Consider the following 20,502-nt stretch of genomic DNA (forward strand, 5'->3'; position numbering starts at 1 on the left):
AGATAGGAGCAGCACTGGCATGACTGGAAATAGCCTCCTGAGAGCGTTCCAAAGATGGCCGACTGTGGACTGACTAGCTAGAAAGACTTTGATATGATTCAAAAATGTCCAACGGGGGATGCCATTTGTCAGTATTTTGGCAGTTTGGGGTCATTTTCTGGGTAATGAGCTTTCGGAAGCAAAATGTTTTCCTGTGTAATCATGTTGTTGCTTGTCAAGAGCTGCTTAATGATTCCTCAAAAATTTCTTCTTTTGTGTTCCACAGAAATAACAACAGCATACCTCTTAAAGAGTAAGTACTGAGAATAATTAAATAATTACAGCATTTTTATTTTTGGGTGAACAATTCCATGAAAAGAGTCAAAGCATCACAGTGTCACAGTGGCTCGGTCATGCCCTGACCAATCGCATTCTATCAGCCATCTCATCAATAACACTGGACCCTGGTTTAGTGACTGATGTGAAGTGATGTGGGAGGAGTGCAGGCCGTCGGCCCCCTGCCCTCACATCCCTGTGGGTTGTGTGCCCGTCACGCCAGCCTGAGCCTGGTCAGACTGAAGGGGAGAAGTGGGCAGGGCGGGCGAGGATCAAGCACTGGTTAAAAATAGGGCAGTGACTACTGCAGCAGAATAGGGCTAGGACGCAACAACACTCCAGGGAGCTGATGGGTGGGTGGGTTTAGTGGGGTGCTTGCAGTGGGGGAGAAAACAAGGACGAGCAGTGTTTATACAACAACAGTTACTCCATTTTGTGCTTGCTCAGTACATGCCATGGGGTTTAGTTGGTCTGTGGTGTATATGGAAAACATTCATTTTTATTTGAAGGAGGAGGTGGAAGAGTCAATTATGATTGTGAATATACTGTAACTTACCATGCCTTAGAGATCTGTGAGCTGGTCAATTGAAGGAAAAAGAACACAATTCAATAACATCACTATGCCGAGAAAGCAATCACTGTAAATAGAATTGGGGGGAGGCACTGTTTTGTTTTTTTAACTCAGTGTCCTTGTGATAATGATACATTGGTTTTGGTATGGCATTTTTTATTTTTTTTTTATATAGAAAAGCTCATAGATTGCAATACTAGCATGTAAATACCACTGAGTATGGTAATATTGTGACAGTAGCTGTTCAGTTGGTAAGCTTGTCAGGGGATGAATCCCTGATTGGAAACTAAAATCCTTTTTAAACCTGGTATTAACATCCATTTTGTGTGATCCGATCAAAAGTGGTCAGGTGTGACAAATCTGCATTTAAACCTGATGACTCCTTGTTATCGTACTTGGTGACCCAAAATGTAAACATATGTAATCACCCACTCACCCACATGTTGTTCTAATTCCTTATGAATTTATTTCAAACTAATCTCAAAGAATGAACATTACTATAACAACATTTTTGCAAACTGAGTTTTACGTTCAGCTTCCTATGTTTAGCTGCAGTTTCCTGGTTAAATTAACACTAGAGGTTCTACAACAACTGTGTGTTTTATTCACTGTCACACAAATCATTGGTACAATGGCTGATTATGACTTTATAAACACTTGTTTTTCACATTATTACTCACACCCTGTAATGTTATGATATAGAAACACTTTTACTCTAATGCAATATTTGAAAAACTATACATTTTAATGCTTGTATTACAGACCCACCTATATTTACACACATATTCCAACATGAATAGCTCCTGCTCTAGCTCACCTGATAGTGTGTTTGGCTTTTGTCTTGAACCTTGAGCCCAGCCAAGGATATTGAAACGAAAATGCTACAGAAGCGACACAAAATGACCTGATTGGTTCAGTAAATGTTGTATTTTTTTTATGTCGAATTTCCTTTAAAACACTATTGGTTGGTTAAGGGTAAGGATGTCTCTTTTGTTCACCTCTCATTTATCTTTTAGGACACTACTGGTTAGGTTTAGGTTAAAGTTTTAGGTTAGGGAGGTATGTTTTACTCATTAAAACATCCATCTAATATTCACCTTAAAAACCCATCTGATTTCACTCAATATCAGTTGCTTGTGGTGCCCCCCGTTGGACACATCACTGGGAAACTGCAGCCAAACTCCAGAGGAGATGTTGACTGAGAGTCACTATTCACCTTCATTGTATGGAAAAAAAGATCAACGCTGACATTCTTCAAAATCAATCCTTTTGTGATCAACAGAAGAAACAAAGACATACGTGTTTGAAACGACTTGAGGGTGAGTTAATAAGGACAGATTTAAAAATTTTAATTATCCCTTTAAACCATAAGTGTGTTACTGCATTTTGATAAAGCGTAAACATGTAAAAAATACACACTTAATGTATTTACATGAGTAATCTTACACCGATTATGTTTTAAAAGCCAATGGCGGTAAGGTCAAAAACGGTTTTAGCAAAAGCCAATTGACATAAGTCGATTTTTGCCCTTTTTCCCATTACAATTTTGCATTGCATGTAAACACCTTTACAGCCGTTCTTACCGGCTTATCTGATGTGCACAAGAAATGTGTGCATTCCCGTTTATGTTTTGACATCAAAAGCAGAGAATAACGTCTTGGGTTACTTAACTGTAACCCCTGTTTCCTGATGAAAGCGGAACGAGATGCTGCACTGATTTAGCACTTTAGGAACAACTTTAGGTGTGACCAGCCGTGAACATGTGTGCAACACGACCAGAATTTATAGCCTCTGCTGGTGACTTCATTGGATGCACCTGTAGCAGGGCTATAAATAGATGCGTCACAGGTGCATCGTCAGGTATTTTGTCTGAAGAGCAGTCCTGGGGCATCCCAGTGCAGCAATGAAGCGCAGCATCTCATTCCACTTTTGTCAGGTAACAGGGGTTACAGTAAAGTAACCTAAGACGGCCTGACCTGCTGCCTGATAAGCCTTCCCCACAAGCGTGGATGTGGTCCTGCACGGCTTTGTGGGAAAAGTAGGTCTCTTTAGCGAAGATGTTGAGCCAGGCGAGTGATAACCCGCAAGTGTCTCTTCTTCCGGCGGCATCACCGAATACCCTTGTGTCTCAGCACCCACGATAGTCGAATATATCGACATCGAGGACACGAAGACACGAAGACACAGGAAGTATAATGATTCTTCCATGAACGAGAAAGCTCATGGAGGTAATCAAAGAAAGAAAGGGACTGATATAGCGTTCCCCTTTTTCTTTTTTTTTTGGCCACCAGAAAGAAATCTGTCTTCTATTTTGGAGCATTTGGGGGTCTCTTATTCACATGGCCAATCTAACTGTAGCCTGGTCACAGCCCGAGTAACCACCTTGAGTAATTCCAGCCGCTTTATTATTGTGCGTGGAATGTTCAGAGGTGGGTGCTCCAAGTCCACAGACTCAAGAGATTCAGTGTCCCCCTCGTGAACCGAAGAGGCACATTTACATTTATGCATTTGGCAGATGCTTTTATCCAAAGTGCACTTATTACAGGGACAATCCCCCCAGAGCAACCTGGAGTTAAGTGTCTTGCTCAAGGACACAATGGTGGTGGTTGTGGGGATCGAACCAGTGACCTTCTGATTAACAGTTATGTGCTTTAGCCCACTACACCACACACCACCCTTCCCCCAAACATACAAAACAAAACTGATGTGTGTCCCTCTCAGCCATAGAGCATAAACAAAGGAACACACACCGCTTGCTCTGTCTTTCAGTCATTTTCTTTTTCTTTTTTTTTAGAGAAAAGAGAAAGGTTTCTGCGCACTGCCTAACAAAATCTAACTCCTACCAGAGGAAAGTAGAACGTTTCTGACAGGCTCATGAAGCACACACACACACAGAGTGATCTGAAGACAAAAGATCTGACGATGCGCCTGTGACGCATCTATTTATAACCCTGCTACAGGTGCATCCAATGATGTCACCAGCAGAGGCTATAAATTCTAGTCAATTTCTTTGGCGTGTTGCAAACATGTTCACAACTGGTCACGCCTAAAGTTGTTCCCAAAGCGCTAAGTCAGCGCAGCATCAAAGTGTAGCTTTTTGACAGGGAACCCAATTTTTTCAAGTCTCGTGTAAATGTGGTTTTCTTGCGCTGTCCGATTTTTGCAATAAACAGTTTAGTATTTATCGGTATTGTGTGCATGTAAACATGTTCATTGTTATTTTAGTCAAGCTCCTGGTGTATAATAGTTGCACATCAGATGTGCACACTTCATATAATCTGTTTCACTGCATGATTATATCAGGCAAACCAGCTGTGGTTTAAGTGATCGGATCACAAAATTATTTGTACTCTGTTTACATCTGTACTTAGGACTGTCCACTTATGATTGAATCGCCCGAAACAAATGTTAAAACCAGGCATAAATTAGGTCTAAAGATTTGGCCTTGGTGGAAAAAAAAACAGGTTACAAGCAAATCTGACCCTGGTATACTTCAGACCACACAAAGAAATATGTGTAAAGTCATAAATCAAGGCAATATGGAAAGATAATAAATTGTCATGCAACAAATTAGCTTGTGTGTGTGAATGCAATAACAGGCTCTGTTGTATGAATACAGATTGGTACAGATCTAATCTTTATTCTCTCATCCTTCCCCAACCCAAGTCACACTGAAGTGCTTCACCAAAGGCTGTGATTTAATCAGTGTTAACAAGCTGAACAGTTGCAGCTCACTGGTGAGAACCTCTCTAGCCCCCACATTAGAACAACTTCAGCTAAGAGATTAATCTGGGGCATGAACAACCACCACAAGCCTTGTTTCACTGTGTGACACCTTGAAAATTATATTGTGGGGATATAAACTATAGGTTAGATTAGGGATTTTCAAACATTTTGATGCCAAGGACCCCCAAATATGATGACCTATCCAAGGTACCCCTTCCTAAAATATGAAGGCAACTATATATTTTCATGTATAAAGACACATTTACACTGTTTGAGAAAAACAGTAGGTATGGTATTATAAATATTTTATAAATACAACAAGCTTGGTGTACTACAACCAAAAGAAAAGATTAACTTTGTTTTATGTTGACAGTGACATCTTTTTTCTACCCACATTTAGAGTAATGTTAGATGTATAACCATGAAGAGTAACATTCAATTCATATTGCAATTTATTTGTAGTCTTTAGAAAGAATGACACAGTGGGCTATAATGCCAATTTTTATACACAAACAGATTGAACAGATGGTGTCTAAGGAGTCCTTTGAAACACAGACGGGGTGATACATAAAGTTCTTTGAAAACTGGCCTCAATTCAGGTCTTAAAAATACAACTTGATGCACCGAGTGTCAGACTTGTAAGCTTTGACATGTCACAATAGCCTAAGAAGGCACAGTAGTTCACAGCATTTGTCTTTGTCACATTTGACACATTAGGTTTAAATTGTTTTCTCTCCACAACATTAACTCAAATCAAGGTCATCAGTGTTTTTCCTAGTGGTGATTGTGATGAAGAGGGACAATTCCATTGATCTGTTCAAAGAACTAATGACTATTTTAGGCAAGTGAACACCGAACCAGCAAACCAGTGAAAATCACTCTACAATAGGATTATTCCTGTAAAATTACGCTGCTAGATGAGGAACCTGATTCTTACCATTTTTAGGTGTTCGAGTTGGGCTGCTGGGACCAAGATGGTTGAAGTTATGTTGATGCACTCCTGCAGAAAAAGCAATGATAAGTCTGATTTGGTTACAAACACACATAATCATGATCGACTATGTACTGCAATCCAGAGCGTAATTGCTTCTATGGAAGAAATCTCTGGGAAGCCTCTGGGAAGAAGGGATCACATTATTTGTATAATGTTACAAAAAACATAAAGCATATGAGTAAACAACCATCTGCAACACACATGCATGTACAATAACAAAAGAGATCAACACAGCTACAAAGAACAAAGAGGGAATGCATGAAGAGCCACTTGTGCCCTGCTGACAGCGTTGTTTATTCGCACATGCTGTCTGCGTATCTTTAGCATCCAGCTTGCTAAAGGTAAATCAGGTAACAGTGCAAACACGATAAAAACATGTTAAAAAAACCCAACACATTTAGAATAAATATATTCTTTATAAAACAGTATAAAACACAATCAGTATTGGAAGTGTTGATACTTGGGATCAATCTACCCATCCCTATCCACCATTGTGATCCAGACACCCTGAATTGGCTCCTTAAAATGGCAAAAGAGTGCATTACTTAATTACTCATCTTGATACAGGTCTCTACATCATCTAAATTAAATATCATTTAAAACTATATCTTAAAAACTAAATTCCATCTACTCATGTCTGCAGGTAGTAATAATACAACATTAATTGCATCAGGCAATTACGCTGACTTTTGTGAATAAGACACAATCTATAATAAGCCTAATTTAAATAGACAAATTACTGGTTAAATTGTGGGTGTAGGATGCATGATTTGGCTAAATTTACTGTGCGCAAAAGTTGCACAACTGTTTAGTGAATTCAGCTCTGAATGTTATTATTTATTGAATGGGAGGATCCAATTGTATCTTGCAGCAATAAGCATCTGCATTTACTACATATTACAATGATGTAGTAAATGTAGGAGTTCATCATCATCATCAAGCATACAATTGAAAAGTCCATGTTGGGGCTTGTTCACCAGCTGACATTTATATTTTTCCTCCTTTCAGGACCAAAGCTGCTCTGTCATCTGTCATCAAGTCTGTTGTGAGAGAGTGTGAGTCTGTGTGTGTGCATATGACTTGTGTTTTGAGACTGCGAGAGACAGATGCAGTTGGGAGTGAATTGCATTGTGATGGGATGTTCTAGGCTCATGGCTGTCGGTGCGTGGCTTGTGCAGAGGCTGAGATAGACTACCGCGGCATCTTGCGTGAGGACCATGGTGTGGTGAGCAATGATGAATGGCAGCTATTCTGAGCTGGCAAAGATGGGATCATGAAGTGCCCATGATAACTGAGTAAATACTTGAGGGAGCACAGCATAATGCTCATCTGGATATCTGATGTTGTGTCTGTTTAAAAATGCATTAGAGTGACTAGTAGACCAACGATATACTTATGTTCAATAATATGGAAAAAAACAAACAAATATTGCTTTCTAAAGCTACTTTTTGTATTGCTTAATCAATGCTTTACTTGTCTGCCATCCATTTACATCTGTCATGAAGCTCAGATGAGTTAAGACCCAATCGTTGCTGTTATTTGGAAAGATAGAGAAACTTCTACCCAATCTCTATGATGCATTTTAGTCTGTTTACTGTATAACAATATAGATTTAAGGCTGGATTACATTACACAACCTTTACGCCGATTTAAGCCCCGATTCTATCTGGCTGAGTTGGTGCTATTTGGCCCTAGTTTTTTAGGATATTTTTGGGAAAGTTGGAGTCTGAAAAAATTGCATATAGTACATGATGAGTACCATCAGATTAAAATCACTGAGGGTGCTTCTGAAAATAGTGGGGATGGTCTGTATAAAGTGGAGATGTTTCGTAATTACACATTTTGAAAATATACAAAAAAATGTTTAAATGCTACTAAAATGACATAAATAATAGTTTTTTTTTATGTACAAAACATTTATTGCTAAATTTTCTTCACATGATCTGTTGCTGAAAATGACAGCAAAATGCTGCACGTGCAAATTTGGACATGCTGATTTGCACAATCATACATGTTTATATGTTTTAATGCAGCAATTATGTGTTCTCAAACTGCAGGGATTTATATGTGTTTGATGGAGTTCAAGGAAATTTGCTTGCCAATTTACAGTATTAGACTTTCATATTCAATTGAGCAGAGGTGGGCACTTGTTTTGGTATAGGGGCCACATCAGCCATTAAGTAGAACATGAAAGAGATTAGATATACCTTTCTGCATAGTTGTATCTTTTAATCCCAGAAGTAGCAGTGAATGATGCACAATTTTGCTGAACGAATGATGCACAATTTTCTGAAGTGTGTAATGACTGATGGGACCATTCTGTGATTGTTTAAATTTTGCTGCTAATTTTCTATCATGTGTTAGTAAAACTGAATTAAGACTGAGTATAATTATTAATTGATTATTTTACCATACTTCAGTTATAGGAAATAATAGATTCTAAAGGCTTATTTTAATGTTGGCCGCAAAGTGGACACATATGTTTTATTCTAAGAACATTATCAACCTGTTTACATGCTCATGGGTCATGATGTGGGTCTTGGCAATGTTTGGCACCCCATTCAGCACACCACTGAATAGCATTTTACAAGTAACACAAAGAACATACATTATCCTCTCTCACTTAGTTTTGTTCGCGTGTCCCCTCCGTGTGTGAATGATGCGAAGACCTGGGATTTTGGGATTTTTCTAAAGTTCATCACTGAAAAGGTTTGCTCGCAGACTTGGCACTAGTCAGCACACGCAGCCTCATGAATGGACATGGAGTGCCTACATCACACTTTTGAATATTGCACTATTGGGCCCTTTAAGGTTTCTTTTCGACAAGGAGAAAGCGTGCGCACTCTGTGCAACTATAAGTCTCTAATTGGGATGTTGCATCTATTATCTGGCAACCCTGAAAGATCTAATAAAAAACGTTCATGATAAATTGCCCCGCGGGCAGTAGTTTGCTATGGTCTGCAATTGAGGTTGCTCTAAGCTTCACCCTCAAGCACACCTGTAGAACCGGGCCTGGGTACCATCGATTTATTGTGTGTGGGCCTACCATCTGTGTCCCTTAGCAGAAATTGAGATTCATCAGACCAGCCTATGTGTTTCCAGTATTTAACTGTCCAATTTTAGTGAGCCTGTTCCCACTGCAGCCTTTCTGTTTTTGGCTGACAGAAGTGGAAACCGATGTAGTCTTCTGCTGTTGTAGCAACATCAAGATTTGACATGTTGTTCATTCTGAGATGCTCCTCGCTCATGTGGTCCCTAGGGAGTAACAGAGGAGGTAGGTTGGGGGGACATGGGAGGCGGAATTGTCCCACACAGTGAGGGCAGTCTGTCTCAATAAGAGCCGCTTCAGCGTGGGTGCGGCCCAGGCAACAAATGCATATCTTATGCCTGTCTGAGTGTGGGATGTGTCTCTCTAATAGGAAACACTTGTGGAATGACATCTTTACAAAGACGCGCTACACACAAGTGACTCTTTTAGATGTAGAAATGTATATATATATACTCTACACAGTATATCATGGCAATAATAAAGGAAAAAAAATATCTCTGCTTGAACACTGCAGGGGAGCAGGTCAGTTGTCTAACTGCAGGGACTGCAGTTGCAGTTAGCAGTTTGGCCTCAGGTGACTGGCCGCCAGTGTATATATATATAAATATATATAGGACATCAAGGGTTCACAGATTGTGAACACACATGGAGAGAAGAGCGCATGGCTTCACCTCGTGGAGGGGCAAGGTGTACATAAGTGGTACACCCGGCCAGATGCCCCATGTAACGAAACTTACCAGTTCGTACCTGAAAGAACATGGGACGAAACCGGCTCAACCTGGAGATTGTAAAATCTTGTGAAGGCATTGGATGTTGCCCAGCCCGCTGCTCTACAGATCTGCTAGAGAGGTGCCATTGGCCAGTGCCTACGAGCAAGAGTGTGCTCGAACCCACAAGGTGGCTGGCACGGACAGGGTCTGGTAGGCCAAAGCGATGGCATCCACAATCCAGTGGGCAAGCCTCTGTTGGAGAAGTTCCCTTTCCGCTGTCTGCCAAAGCAGACAAAGAGCTGCTCAGAGCATCTAAAGCTCTGTGTGCAAACCAAGTAGATGCACAAAGCACACACCAGACACATTAATGATAAGGCTGGGTCTTCCTCCTCCAGGGGCAGCGCTTGCAGGCTCAGTCTTCGTCATGGGAACCTTGGGCACATAGCCCGGTTGAGGTCTCAGGATCATGTGAGAGTCTTCTTGACCAAACTCTAGGCACTCTTCACTGACAGAGAACGCTTGCAGGTCCCCGACCCTCTTGATGGAAGTGTCAGGTCTTCAATGAGACGGCCTTTAACTCGACTGACTCTAGGGGCTCAAATGGGTTTCTCTGTAGGCCTAAAAGGACCACGGAGAGGTTCCATGAGGGAAAGAGGCGCGGCCTAGGAGGGTTCAACCTCCTGGCCCCTCTCAGGAACCTGATGATCAGGTTGTGCTTACCGAGAAACTTACCTTCAACAGCATAGTGGTGTGGTGTTATAGCAGCTACATTGACCTTGAGAGTGGAGGGGACAGCCGCCTGTCCAACTTCTTTTGCAGGAAGGAAAGCACTGACCCAACTGCACATCTCTGGGGATCTTCACTATGGGAAGAACAACACTTAGCGAAGATACGCCACTTCAGGCAATACAGCTGCCTTGTAGAAGAAGCTCTGACCTGAGTGATCGTGTTAACCACTGTGGGCGGTAGACCAGTTAGGCCAATACGGAGCCACGAGAATGACCTGATCCTTGTCCTCCCTGACCTTACACAGAACCTGTGCAAGTAGGCTCACAGGGGGAATGCGTATTTGCGCAGCCAAATGTGTACTAGCGCATCTATACCGAGGGGAGCTCACATCAGGGCATACCAGAGCAGGCAGTGGGAGGATTCCCGGGAGGCAAACAGGTCTACCTGTGCCTTGCCAAATCGAATCCAAATCAGCTGGAGCACCTGGGGGTGGAGCCTCCATTCTCCGGGACTCATGTCTGGAGCCAGTGCTGTAGCATCATAAGCATCAACCCGAGCAGTATGACCGCTGCTGAGGATGTCATATGCCCCAGGAGCCTCTGAAAGTACTTCAGTGGGACCAACGTTTCCTACCTGGATAAGTTGAGTTAGTGTGAACTGTGCACTCAGCTGTGAGGAGTGTTTTCATTGACACCAATTCTAACTCCATACAGAGAAAAGAGCTGCTCTGAACCAGGGAGAGCTTGCTCTTTTCCAGTTGACCTGAAGCCCTAAATGGCTGAGGTGCATGAGCACCAGGTCCCTGTGTGCACACAATAACTATAATCAGCCAGTCGTCGAGGTAGTTGAGTATGCTAATGCCCACTTCCCTTAATGAGGCTTCACCTTAGTGAAGACACGAGGGGACAGGGACAAGCCGAAGGGGAGGACCTAGTACTGATACGCCTGACTGTCGAACGCGAACCGTAGAAAGGGTCTGTGTCGAGGAAAAATCGAGACATGAAAGTATGTGTCCTTCAGGTCTACTGCCACGAACCAATCTTGATGCCAGAGGCACGTAAAAATTTGCTTTTGTGTCAGCATCTTGAACAGGAGTCTGTGCAAGGCCTGGTTCAGAAATCGCAGGTCCAGGATTGACTGCAACCCACCGCCCTTCTTGTAAATGATGAAGGGCTGTAAAACCCTTGCCTCACATCAGCTGGAGGGACAGGCTCTATCGTGCCCTTCTGCAGATGGACCGCGATCTCCGCCCACAGGATGGCGGCACTATCGTCCTTCACTGATGTAAAGTGAATGGCGCGGAACCAGGGCGGGTGTCTGGTGAATTGAATCGCATAGCTGAGTCGGATGGTTCTGGGCAACCAGCGCGACAGGTTGGAAAGCAATAGCCACGTGTCCGAACTAATGGAAGTATCATATCTGACATTCCTGGGGGTGGGGCATCGTGGAGCTACAGGCTTGGGAAGCAAGTGCTGGGCGACTCCACTAGGTGGCGGCGCTCAGCGAGCACAGGTGTGCCGCGCTCGCCTTATGCACCTGGGGTATCGCGGCATAACCCACGGCCGCCCCACTGTTGAGGGTAGTGAGAGCGGACCAGCTGAAGGATCGGGTTCGGGCAGCAAAAGGTGTCTTCCACGATCGCATCAGCTCGTCGTGCACCTCCGGGAAGAACGGGGCTGTGGGGGGTGTGGCCTGGGCAAGCATAGCGGTCAGCTGTGTATTCAGCTGGTTCTTAAATGTTAAGAATTTAACTAAAATAGTTAATTAAAACATTGTGAAAATAAAAGAAAATTCAGTCTTTTTCATGGACACCTGGTTGAAAACTCTGGCTCTAGAATAATACATTTCAAAGGCAAATTAGACTACAAAAACAGTATTTAAGACTGTTTCTACATTTCTTTTTTCCAGCTGCAATGATTGAGAGTTAACACAGGTCCTTAATCCTTAGCTGCAACATACAGCATTTGTCTGATTAACTCCACACTGCACCATCTACATCTACTGAGCAAAACTGACAAAGTAAAATTTAAGGACCACTTATGAGGCCACCATTTCCAAAAATGTCTCAGGCCTGCTACATTCACAGCAGCACAGATAAAAAGCCAGAGCTCAAAACTCAGCCTTGAGCTCTAATTAATAAGAACCATTGTCCAGTTCAATGAGCCTGCTTTAATCTGGGGACCAATTAGTTGCTTCTGAGAAGTCGGTTAGTTAAGGTCTGGCTGCAGCCAGGAGGTCTGCTTTCCCAGCCAGTCACACTCCAGCATTCTGTCATCACCCCCCGCCCACCCCCCTCTCAGCATACGTGCCAATTCGGGCTCTTTTGCTAAGTCTCTAAGGTCATTAAGTCAACAAGATGGAGCTGGAGCAGACTGCTCATAACATGGCGTAGGGCTGAGAGGTTAATGACGAATTTAAACAGCTCTAGGAAAGGCTGCGTAGTACCATTTGAGGTCTTCACTGGTATAAAACTCAATTAGGTTAAATTGTAGCTTTTATTCATGTAGATTTATTGTAGTTTTGTTATTTTTTTATTCTTCTTCAGAGACAGGCAACAGGTAGAGGAAATGGATAGTCATGTTTGTTTTGTTTGGTTTATGACAGCATAAAAGAACACCTTAATAAAAGTTTAAAAGCTGATCATTTCAGGCAGTTCCAGGAGAATAATTGTTAACATGAGCTTTTTGGATCAATTCAGAGACATTAACAGCATTGTGGTTGGTTTTAGAAGCCGTAAGCTTTGTTTCATTTTAACATCCACCCTGTTTTGCAATGCAATTTACTTTGGATGAATCAGACACCACAAATGTTGTTAATGTGGCCTTGTGAAACAAAAACAAACCAGTCACAATGCCTATGGCTGATTCGTTACTTTGCACATATTCCTGTTTCACATCTAAAATACAGTAACCTGACAACAACACTTATATCAGTAATGTGCAGATGGCCAGCAATGATTCAATAATTTGACATTTCTGTTGTATTTTCACCAGAGAATGGACTCTATTAACATCATCAAAACATTTAGTTGCTGTCATTGCATTTAAACTTTTAAATCTTTGTTCACACATACTTGAATATGTTGCACTCATCGAGCATGAAATGAAAGTGAACATCAATGATGTTTACATTTACAGTATACTAGTGACAATTCATAGTTGGTATCTTAAGGAGATATTTCTACCTGATCTGTCCTTTCAAAATAATTTTGTTGATGTAAACTGTTGTAGTAAGGATGACTCAGTCATACTAAATAATATTCTTTTGACTTGAATTCAACCAGTTTTTTACAGTGTCTTACTGAGCTTAAATGACTGCCTTTTGAGTAAATTATGATGGAAGTTTATTAGTCCATGATTTCTGCAAAAGTAGCTTTCAACAAATCTGTTTGTTTTAACTAAATCCTAAAATCAAAAATATTTATCACTGCAACAATCACAATAATATAATACATCTTATGAGTCTTGATATTAAATTATAACAATATAGTTGATACATGAAAAAATAACTTTTGATAATAAGATGATTAAGAGTTCCTCTAATTGTGGAAATTAAGTTCAAATCAAATCAGAAAATTACAGGAAACAAGAAAAAACAAGAAGTAAGTAAACAAGGACATGAGAGAACGTTTGCATGAACAGCTGTGTAGCCTCCAGTGCTGTTCCCTCATGTCTCACTCAGTCCAGCTTTGTGTTGTTGGGAGTTAAGAACATCCATCTGCCTCCTTGATAAATACAATGCATAAAAATCTAAGGTCACTAAGCATTCAGCATGCCAAGCACATCTTATAATGAATATGAATACATCTGCTTGTTTGAGCATTTCTTTTCCTTTGTTCAGTGCTTGACAATGAAGATGAGATTGTTTCATGTCAGTTGACTGAACAGTCACTTGCTCTGTTGGGACAGTGCTTAAGTATACTCTTATGTTCCAACAAACTTGCATTTATTGGTCACGTGTTTGTGGAATCAGATACATACATAAATAAGTAAATAATAACATGTTATATACAGTAACTAGCTGATTAACATAGCTGAGAATTTGCCAAAATGGCAAGAATGACTTGCATTACTATAACTTAATTTGTGCAGTATTACTTTTGGATGGCTTGTTGTACGGATTGTTGCAGTTTCCCGGTTAAATTAACACTAAAGGCGCTACAACAACAATAACTTTTTATCACTTTCATACAAATCATGACAAAAAAAGCTCATGATCAGTTCATAAACACTTTCTTTTCACTCATTCTTCAGAAAATGCAATTTTATGACATCTAAACATGTTTACTACAGCGAATTACTTTATTTGTGATGAATTTTAACATATGTATTACGTAACTAACTTCTAGGGATCTCATAAAATATTGATATATTGATTATTGATCAGCACATTATTTTATCTATATATTTTTGAGGCATCGATATATTAAAATTAGCTGACATTTAAAATAGAAGCCCAACTGGAGTGCTTTCCAATTCACTCAGTTGGACACTGTTTAACAGTCTGGCGTAATAGTGTAGGGAGACCACAAGAGGGCAATATACCATTTACTGAAGCCGGTCGCGGTCATGATCACACACACACGCACACACACACAGGATGAGCTGAAGCAGAACAGATGGCAGTTTTTGTACTTTTTCAAGAGCAAAGTGACGTTGATGAGGTTAGTGAAACTGGTGAAACTGCACAATGTTTATTATGCAATTTCTCTGTATGTAGCCATGAATTGGTTTTCCATTCAAGCTATCAAACCACAAAAATACATACATGTTACTGAATACATTGTGTAGGCTCTATGAAAGATACTTATACACAACATATAATCCAGTTATACTAGAGTAAACAATATTTGTCCTTTGATAATGATTTTGGTCAACTTGGTATCCGTGGCACTTCAGAATGTTGACGCTGAACAGTGTTCACAACTTTTTAGAAAAATAAATAATTGTTATGAATTTTAGAACACACCATGTCGTGTGCAGAGGCGTCCGGTGTGTGACCCTTTAATTTACCCTGCCGCTCACAGTTTACCAAAGTTGTGTTGAGAAATATGTCTAAAGAGAAAAAGACTATTGTGCATTGAGAAGCACTATTTAAATCTGGAAAAAAAAAATGAAAAAACTATATATATATAAATAATAATCTGGAAAATCTTCAGATTATAGATGTGTGAAAAAGGTATTGCTCCCAAGCCTACTAACTTAATTTACAAGCTTGTTTGAGTGTGATCAAGTTGTGCTGTAGTCATCTGATAGAGTTCAGTTTTGCACGTGGCTGCACACATGAGCTGAAAATATCAAGCACCAAACCAATTGTGACTGCTTCAGCAATTTCATTTTTCATATTACATTTGCTTTCATGACACTATCTTTTAGGTTTAGGTTGAAACCCTTTAACCTTTGCTTTATTGTTAATTAAGTTTACACTTAAAATGCATTTATGTTACATAAACATTTTTATAAAATAAGGGCTGAAAACAACTGCATTAGGGATGAAACAGTTAACAATTCGGCAATGGTTAGTATTACCGTGTCACATTTAATTATCATTAAAACTGTGCGTGATTATTGTGATTTGTAAAACTTTCAGTAAATGCTGTCCACACATACTCAGCATGAGTCTGACACATGGGCGCAGCATGCAAAATTATTGGTGTTTGTTTAGCATGAAAACATGGCTGAAGGCAATGACAGTGCTCGGGAGAATTTCCAACCTTCCAAGAAGACCAAATCAGAAGTGTGGTCATATTTTGGATTTTATAAGAATGCTGAGGGAAAATTAGTAGAAGATGGTAAAACTGTCTGCAGAGATTGCAAGAGGCTTTTCAAATAATTACGGGGACATGAAATAGTGATTTGAGATGAATGTTTTAAAAAAGTACCTGTTCTTTAATTATTTTATAATCAATTGCAGTCTACAAAACAATCGTCCAATACAAATACTGAAGTCCTCCGATTTAATTTTCAATACAATCTATAGCTATAAAAGAGATGCACAATGACACCAGTTGTGTTTGTATGAAAGGAGAGAGCGTGAGACAGAAGCCAGAGTTTCAGGATGAGCGACCAGAATCAAGAATTTCAGAGAGCTAATGATATGTTATGTAGTTTAGTCACCCATCCAACATATTTTGGTAATTTAAAATGTGTGTGTAAGTTAATAATAATAATAATAATAATGTAACCACACCAATAATAATAATAATAATAATAATAGTAATAATGTAACCACACCAATAATAATAATAATAATAATAGTAATAATGTAACCACACCAATAATAATAATAATAATTATTATTATTATTATTATTATACTGCATTTGTTATTCCTTTGTTTACTAATTTTATTTGTTGTTTGTTTATTTTCAAATATAAAACCTGTTTAAATTATTTCAGTGTGTGTATATCAGTATTTTTTGTTCATTTGCAGCACATTTTTACAATACCGTGATAACCGTGATAGATTTGGTCATGATAATCGTGATATAAAGTTTTCGTATGTTACATCAAGCGCCACCTAGAGGTAACGTGGTAGAAATATTCATGTGAATATAAAAGTCTTTCAGATAGCACTTAAATGGACACCTCATACATCAAATGAAAGCTCTCATTCTCAGGAAAGTGCAGTTTATTTTGCTCCCCTAATACCGCAGTTTGAAAGATTTTCAAAATATTCACAAATTGAAATATGATTTCTGTAAGACATCAAATACAAACATCTTTTTATGTTCACTGCTGCTGTAAACCCCAAGTAGCCAAAAACATTTGTACATTTGTGATTTGAACTTAATTTTCACAATTAGAGGAACTCTTAATCATCTTATTATCAAAAGTTATTTTTTCATGTATCAACTATATTGTTATAATTTAATATCAAGACTCTTTAGATGTATTATATTATTGTGATTGTTGCAGTGATAAATATTTTTGATTTTAGGATTTAGTTAAAACAAACAGATTTGTTGAAAGCTACTTTTGCAGAAATCATGGACTAATAAACTTCCATCATAATTTACTCAAAAGGCAGTCATTTAAGCTCAGTAAGACACTGTAAAAAACTGGTTGAATTCAAGTCAAAAGAATATTATTTAGTATGACAGTCATCCTTACTACAACAGTTTACATCAACAAACTTATTTTGAAAGGACAGATCAGGTAGATATATCTCCTTTAGATAATAACTATGAATTGTCACTAGTATACTGTAACTGTAAGTCTTTTTTATTGTTTAATTGTTTATGGTGTAGGTTAGGGACCTAGATTTTGGGATTTAAAACTATACAGCATTAACCTTAAAAAAATGGTATCCGTTTGGGAGAACATTTAACTCGCTTTAAGCGCTATACAGGAGACATTTCACCTCGGAACTGCCACATTCACACTTTTCATGAGATCAGGTTTCAGGGGATCATGATGAACAAATGAGAAATGTTTTTTGTGCATTTGTGTATGCGTATGAGTAGTGGGAGCAAGTAAAAATCGAAATGACTGCCTTGACTCAGAAAACAATCCTTGTTTGTTCAAAATATATGGCTTTATATAACAAAAATGGAAAGAAAAATATAATTTCAAAGAAAAACAGATAAAAGATACAAATTAAACAAAAAAACAACTGACGAGTCTGCCACAGAGTGTGGAAGACACACTCAAGCCCCACTGCTCTCAAGAGGTAATGCTGCTCACACTAATGAGGGGCCGGAAGGAATTGAGACAGCGCTGACTTGAGTAGGAAGGAGGGCTTGAGAAAAAGAACGCCACATTTTCTTCCAGAAGTTCAGACTCTTTGTGCACCTGCTCAAAATGCACATCTATGCCATGCCAAACATGAGCGTATATCTCGGGGTGGCAACTGCCATCATAAGGAAAAGCACTGCCACCACATCTGCAACACCAGCATTTAGTATCCCATTGTATACTGTAAAAAGCATCCTGTTAAAAAACAGTAAAAACACAATGTTTTACTCTTGTTGAAATTAACAGCTAGATACTGTTTTAACAGCTAGAATATTCAACTGTAATTTAGCATCATATAGCTGTCAATAGCTGTTGAATTTAACAGAAAAGTTCCCAGCATGCACTGCAGCATGAAGAAATTACTTAGATTTTTCACTATTTACTGGTTTGTTTTGACATTGTTTTTGTTTTAGTCTAAGTTACTTGTATTTTAATGTTAAGCTTTTACTTTTTTTTATGTAAGACATTTTATGTAATGTTCATTGTCACCATTGTTGTATGTTGTATGCCGAGAGTTGATATCTGTGTGTGTTTTGTTAACAATTTGTTATGATGTAAGTTAATCACAAACATCAAACATTCAATTTGCTGAAATGTCCTTTACTGTTTTTGCTTTTATGTTTTATGTGTAATGCATCACCACCTTAGCAAGAAAGAATCAGGCATTCAGTCTGGCCTTAGATTTGTCTTCCAAGTAGCACAACAACTTGTGTTTTACTAAAACACAAATTGACTTGCTGGAAGAACATATTATAAGAATACAGAAGGTCCAAGGTGCCAGATCAAGAGAACACTAATCACCATAATGGTGACTTCAAACAAAACACAACCAGTGATAACAACACTAAATAAAAATAAGACTTCTGAATAAAAACGTTTGTAAGTTGGTTTTTTTTAACCATTTTTGTAGCCCCAATGCATTGCCAAAGCATACATACATATTCAAGCACAAAGTCTTATGGGTATTTCACCATTATAACCCAAAATGCAGTACTAGACTGTTATTTTAATTTAGTTAATTTTTTTTTTTTTTTTTTTTTTTATCTATAAAATCTATAAATATATACTGTTCAATCCAGGCAACATTTTACATTTAATATGTACATTGATTCAAAGGTTGATTTATACTTTTTATTATTTGACTTCTCATTAGACAAGTGAAGGCTGATGTGAGATGATAAAGAACAGATGAGTTGGTCTGAAAGTTCATGAACACTACATATGTGCCACAAACTTGAATGTTCATGGGGGGTTTTAAATGTATGTTTCAGAATGTCACTAGTTTCATCAAGATGATATCATGATTTTAAATGTTCATTTTCCACTAATGCCTTGCAAACAACATCTATTTACCATAAAACTAGTCAGTTAACAGTGATCTCCTGTTAGCTAACTTGATCTCCCAGAATGCAACATTTTTAACAGCAAACTATTGTATTTAAGAATCACAGTAGATTGCTGTAGAAATTTGGCCAAACAGTTACAGATATTTTTTAACAGTGAATAAAAAATAAATGTAACTATAATATAGCTGATGCTGGCAGGGCTGGTTGTCACAAGGGGAAGTTGTCACAATGGCTATATTACTAACTAAGTAACTATTAGGTTTTGAGTTCAAAGTCTAGTTGCAAAAATTAGTATTTTCTCTAGGAGAGATTTTGCCTGCTGTTTCAAACACTTAGTTCAAAACCCTTTTAAATATATATATATATATTTTTTGGTGAATTTGTTCAGTAGCGTTCACATAAAACCTAAGCCACTGGTTTATTGGCAGGTTCAATTGTGACTACTAACTCTTTATTGTGTGGACAAATTGTCAATGTGTGTTCAGTGACCTTCGTGTTTTTCTCTGGACAATAATGGTGAAAATGTATTGTTAGAATTGCTTTTTTTTTTTTTTTTTTTTTTGTAGCCAAGACATCAATTTGTGTGGCTTAATAGATCTATGACTTTAAAAAATAAATCAACCACCTACTCTGAGAAATATTTTCTGTAAAATGTGTGACAACCACCACAGGTCAAGCTAAGGAACATTGAGAATCTGTTGATGTGTTTAATAGACAATGTCTTGTGGCTCTGGAGCATTGATTGTTTGTCATTTCTTTTTAATATTATTTAAAATTGTAACTGTATCACAAATTCAATGTGACTTCAGTGTATTAAACAGTACTTGTTGCAATGAAGCTTGGCATCTTCATCCTCAAGAACTGTGCATGGGCGATTGCTTTGGTGTTGCCACCCCCAACGCTTTCATCCCACCCCATAAATAATTTTCTAGATCCACTCCTGATGCCAAAGCCGTGCATGAAGTGCAGGTCATGGCACTAATTATCTAGTTTTATGGGGGCAACAAAGTCTGCCCCAATGGGCCTGCTGACAGTTTGAATCCAGTGCACTTGCCCTTCTCCTGTGCTTTTGACAAACACAGAGCCGGAAAGCCACTGGGGTTTGGCATTTAACCACTGACAAAAACGGTTAACATTTAATTGTGAAATGTTAAATGCCATAATAGCCCTGAAAATTTGCCCTAAACTGTAATTTGGCATTTTTGCCCAAAGTTTGACCTGTCCTGACATGTATAATGTATAAAACTGGTCTGTTTTGTAATTGAGCTATAATTGAGCTCTGCAAGTATGACATATAATTGTCACTAATATCCAGCCCGTAATATAA

The 20,502-nt window shown here is 38.8% G+C and overlaps 1 protein-coding gene across 1 annotated transcript in view; it reads right to left on the bottom strand.

Moving 5' to 3' along the window:
* The window catches only part of LOC127626785 (protein shisa-6), a 100,454-nt gene that overhangs the window by 10,738 nt on the left and 69,214 nt on the right, over positions 1-20,502 (bottom strand). The window contains exons 6-7 of the mRNA XM_052102819.1: positions 5,550-5,612; positions 872-892 (exon numbers count right to left, since the gene is read on the bottom strand). Coding sequence (XP_051958779.1) covers positions 872-892; positions 5,550-5,612 — 84 coding nt within the window. The remainder of the gene's footprint in view (positions 1-871; positions 893-5,549; positions 5,613-20,502) is intronic.

This window comes from Xyrauchen texanus, chromosome 33, assembly GCF_025860055.1.
Source record: "Xyrauchen texanus isolate HMW12.3.18 chromosome 33, RBS_HiC_50CHRs, whole genome shotgun sequence".
NCBI lineage: Eukaryota > Metazoa > Chordata > Actinopteri > Cypriniformes > Catostomidae > Xyrauchen > Xyrauchen texanus.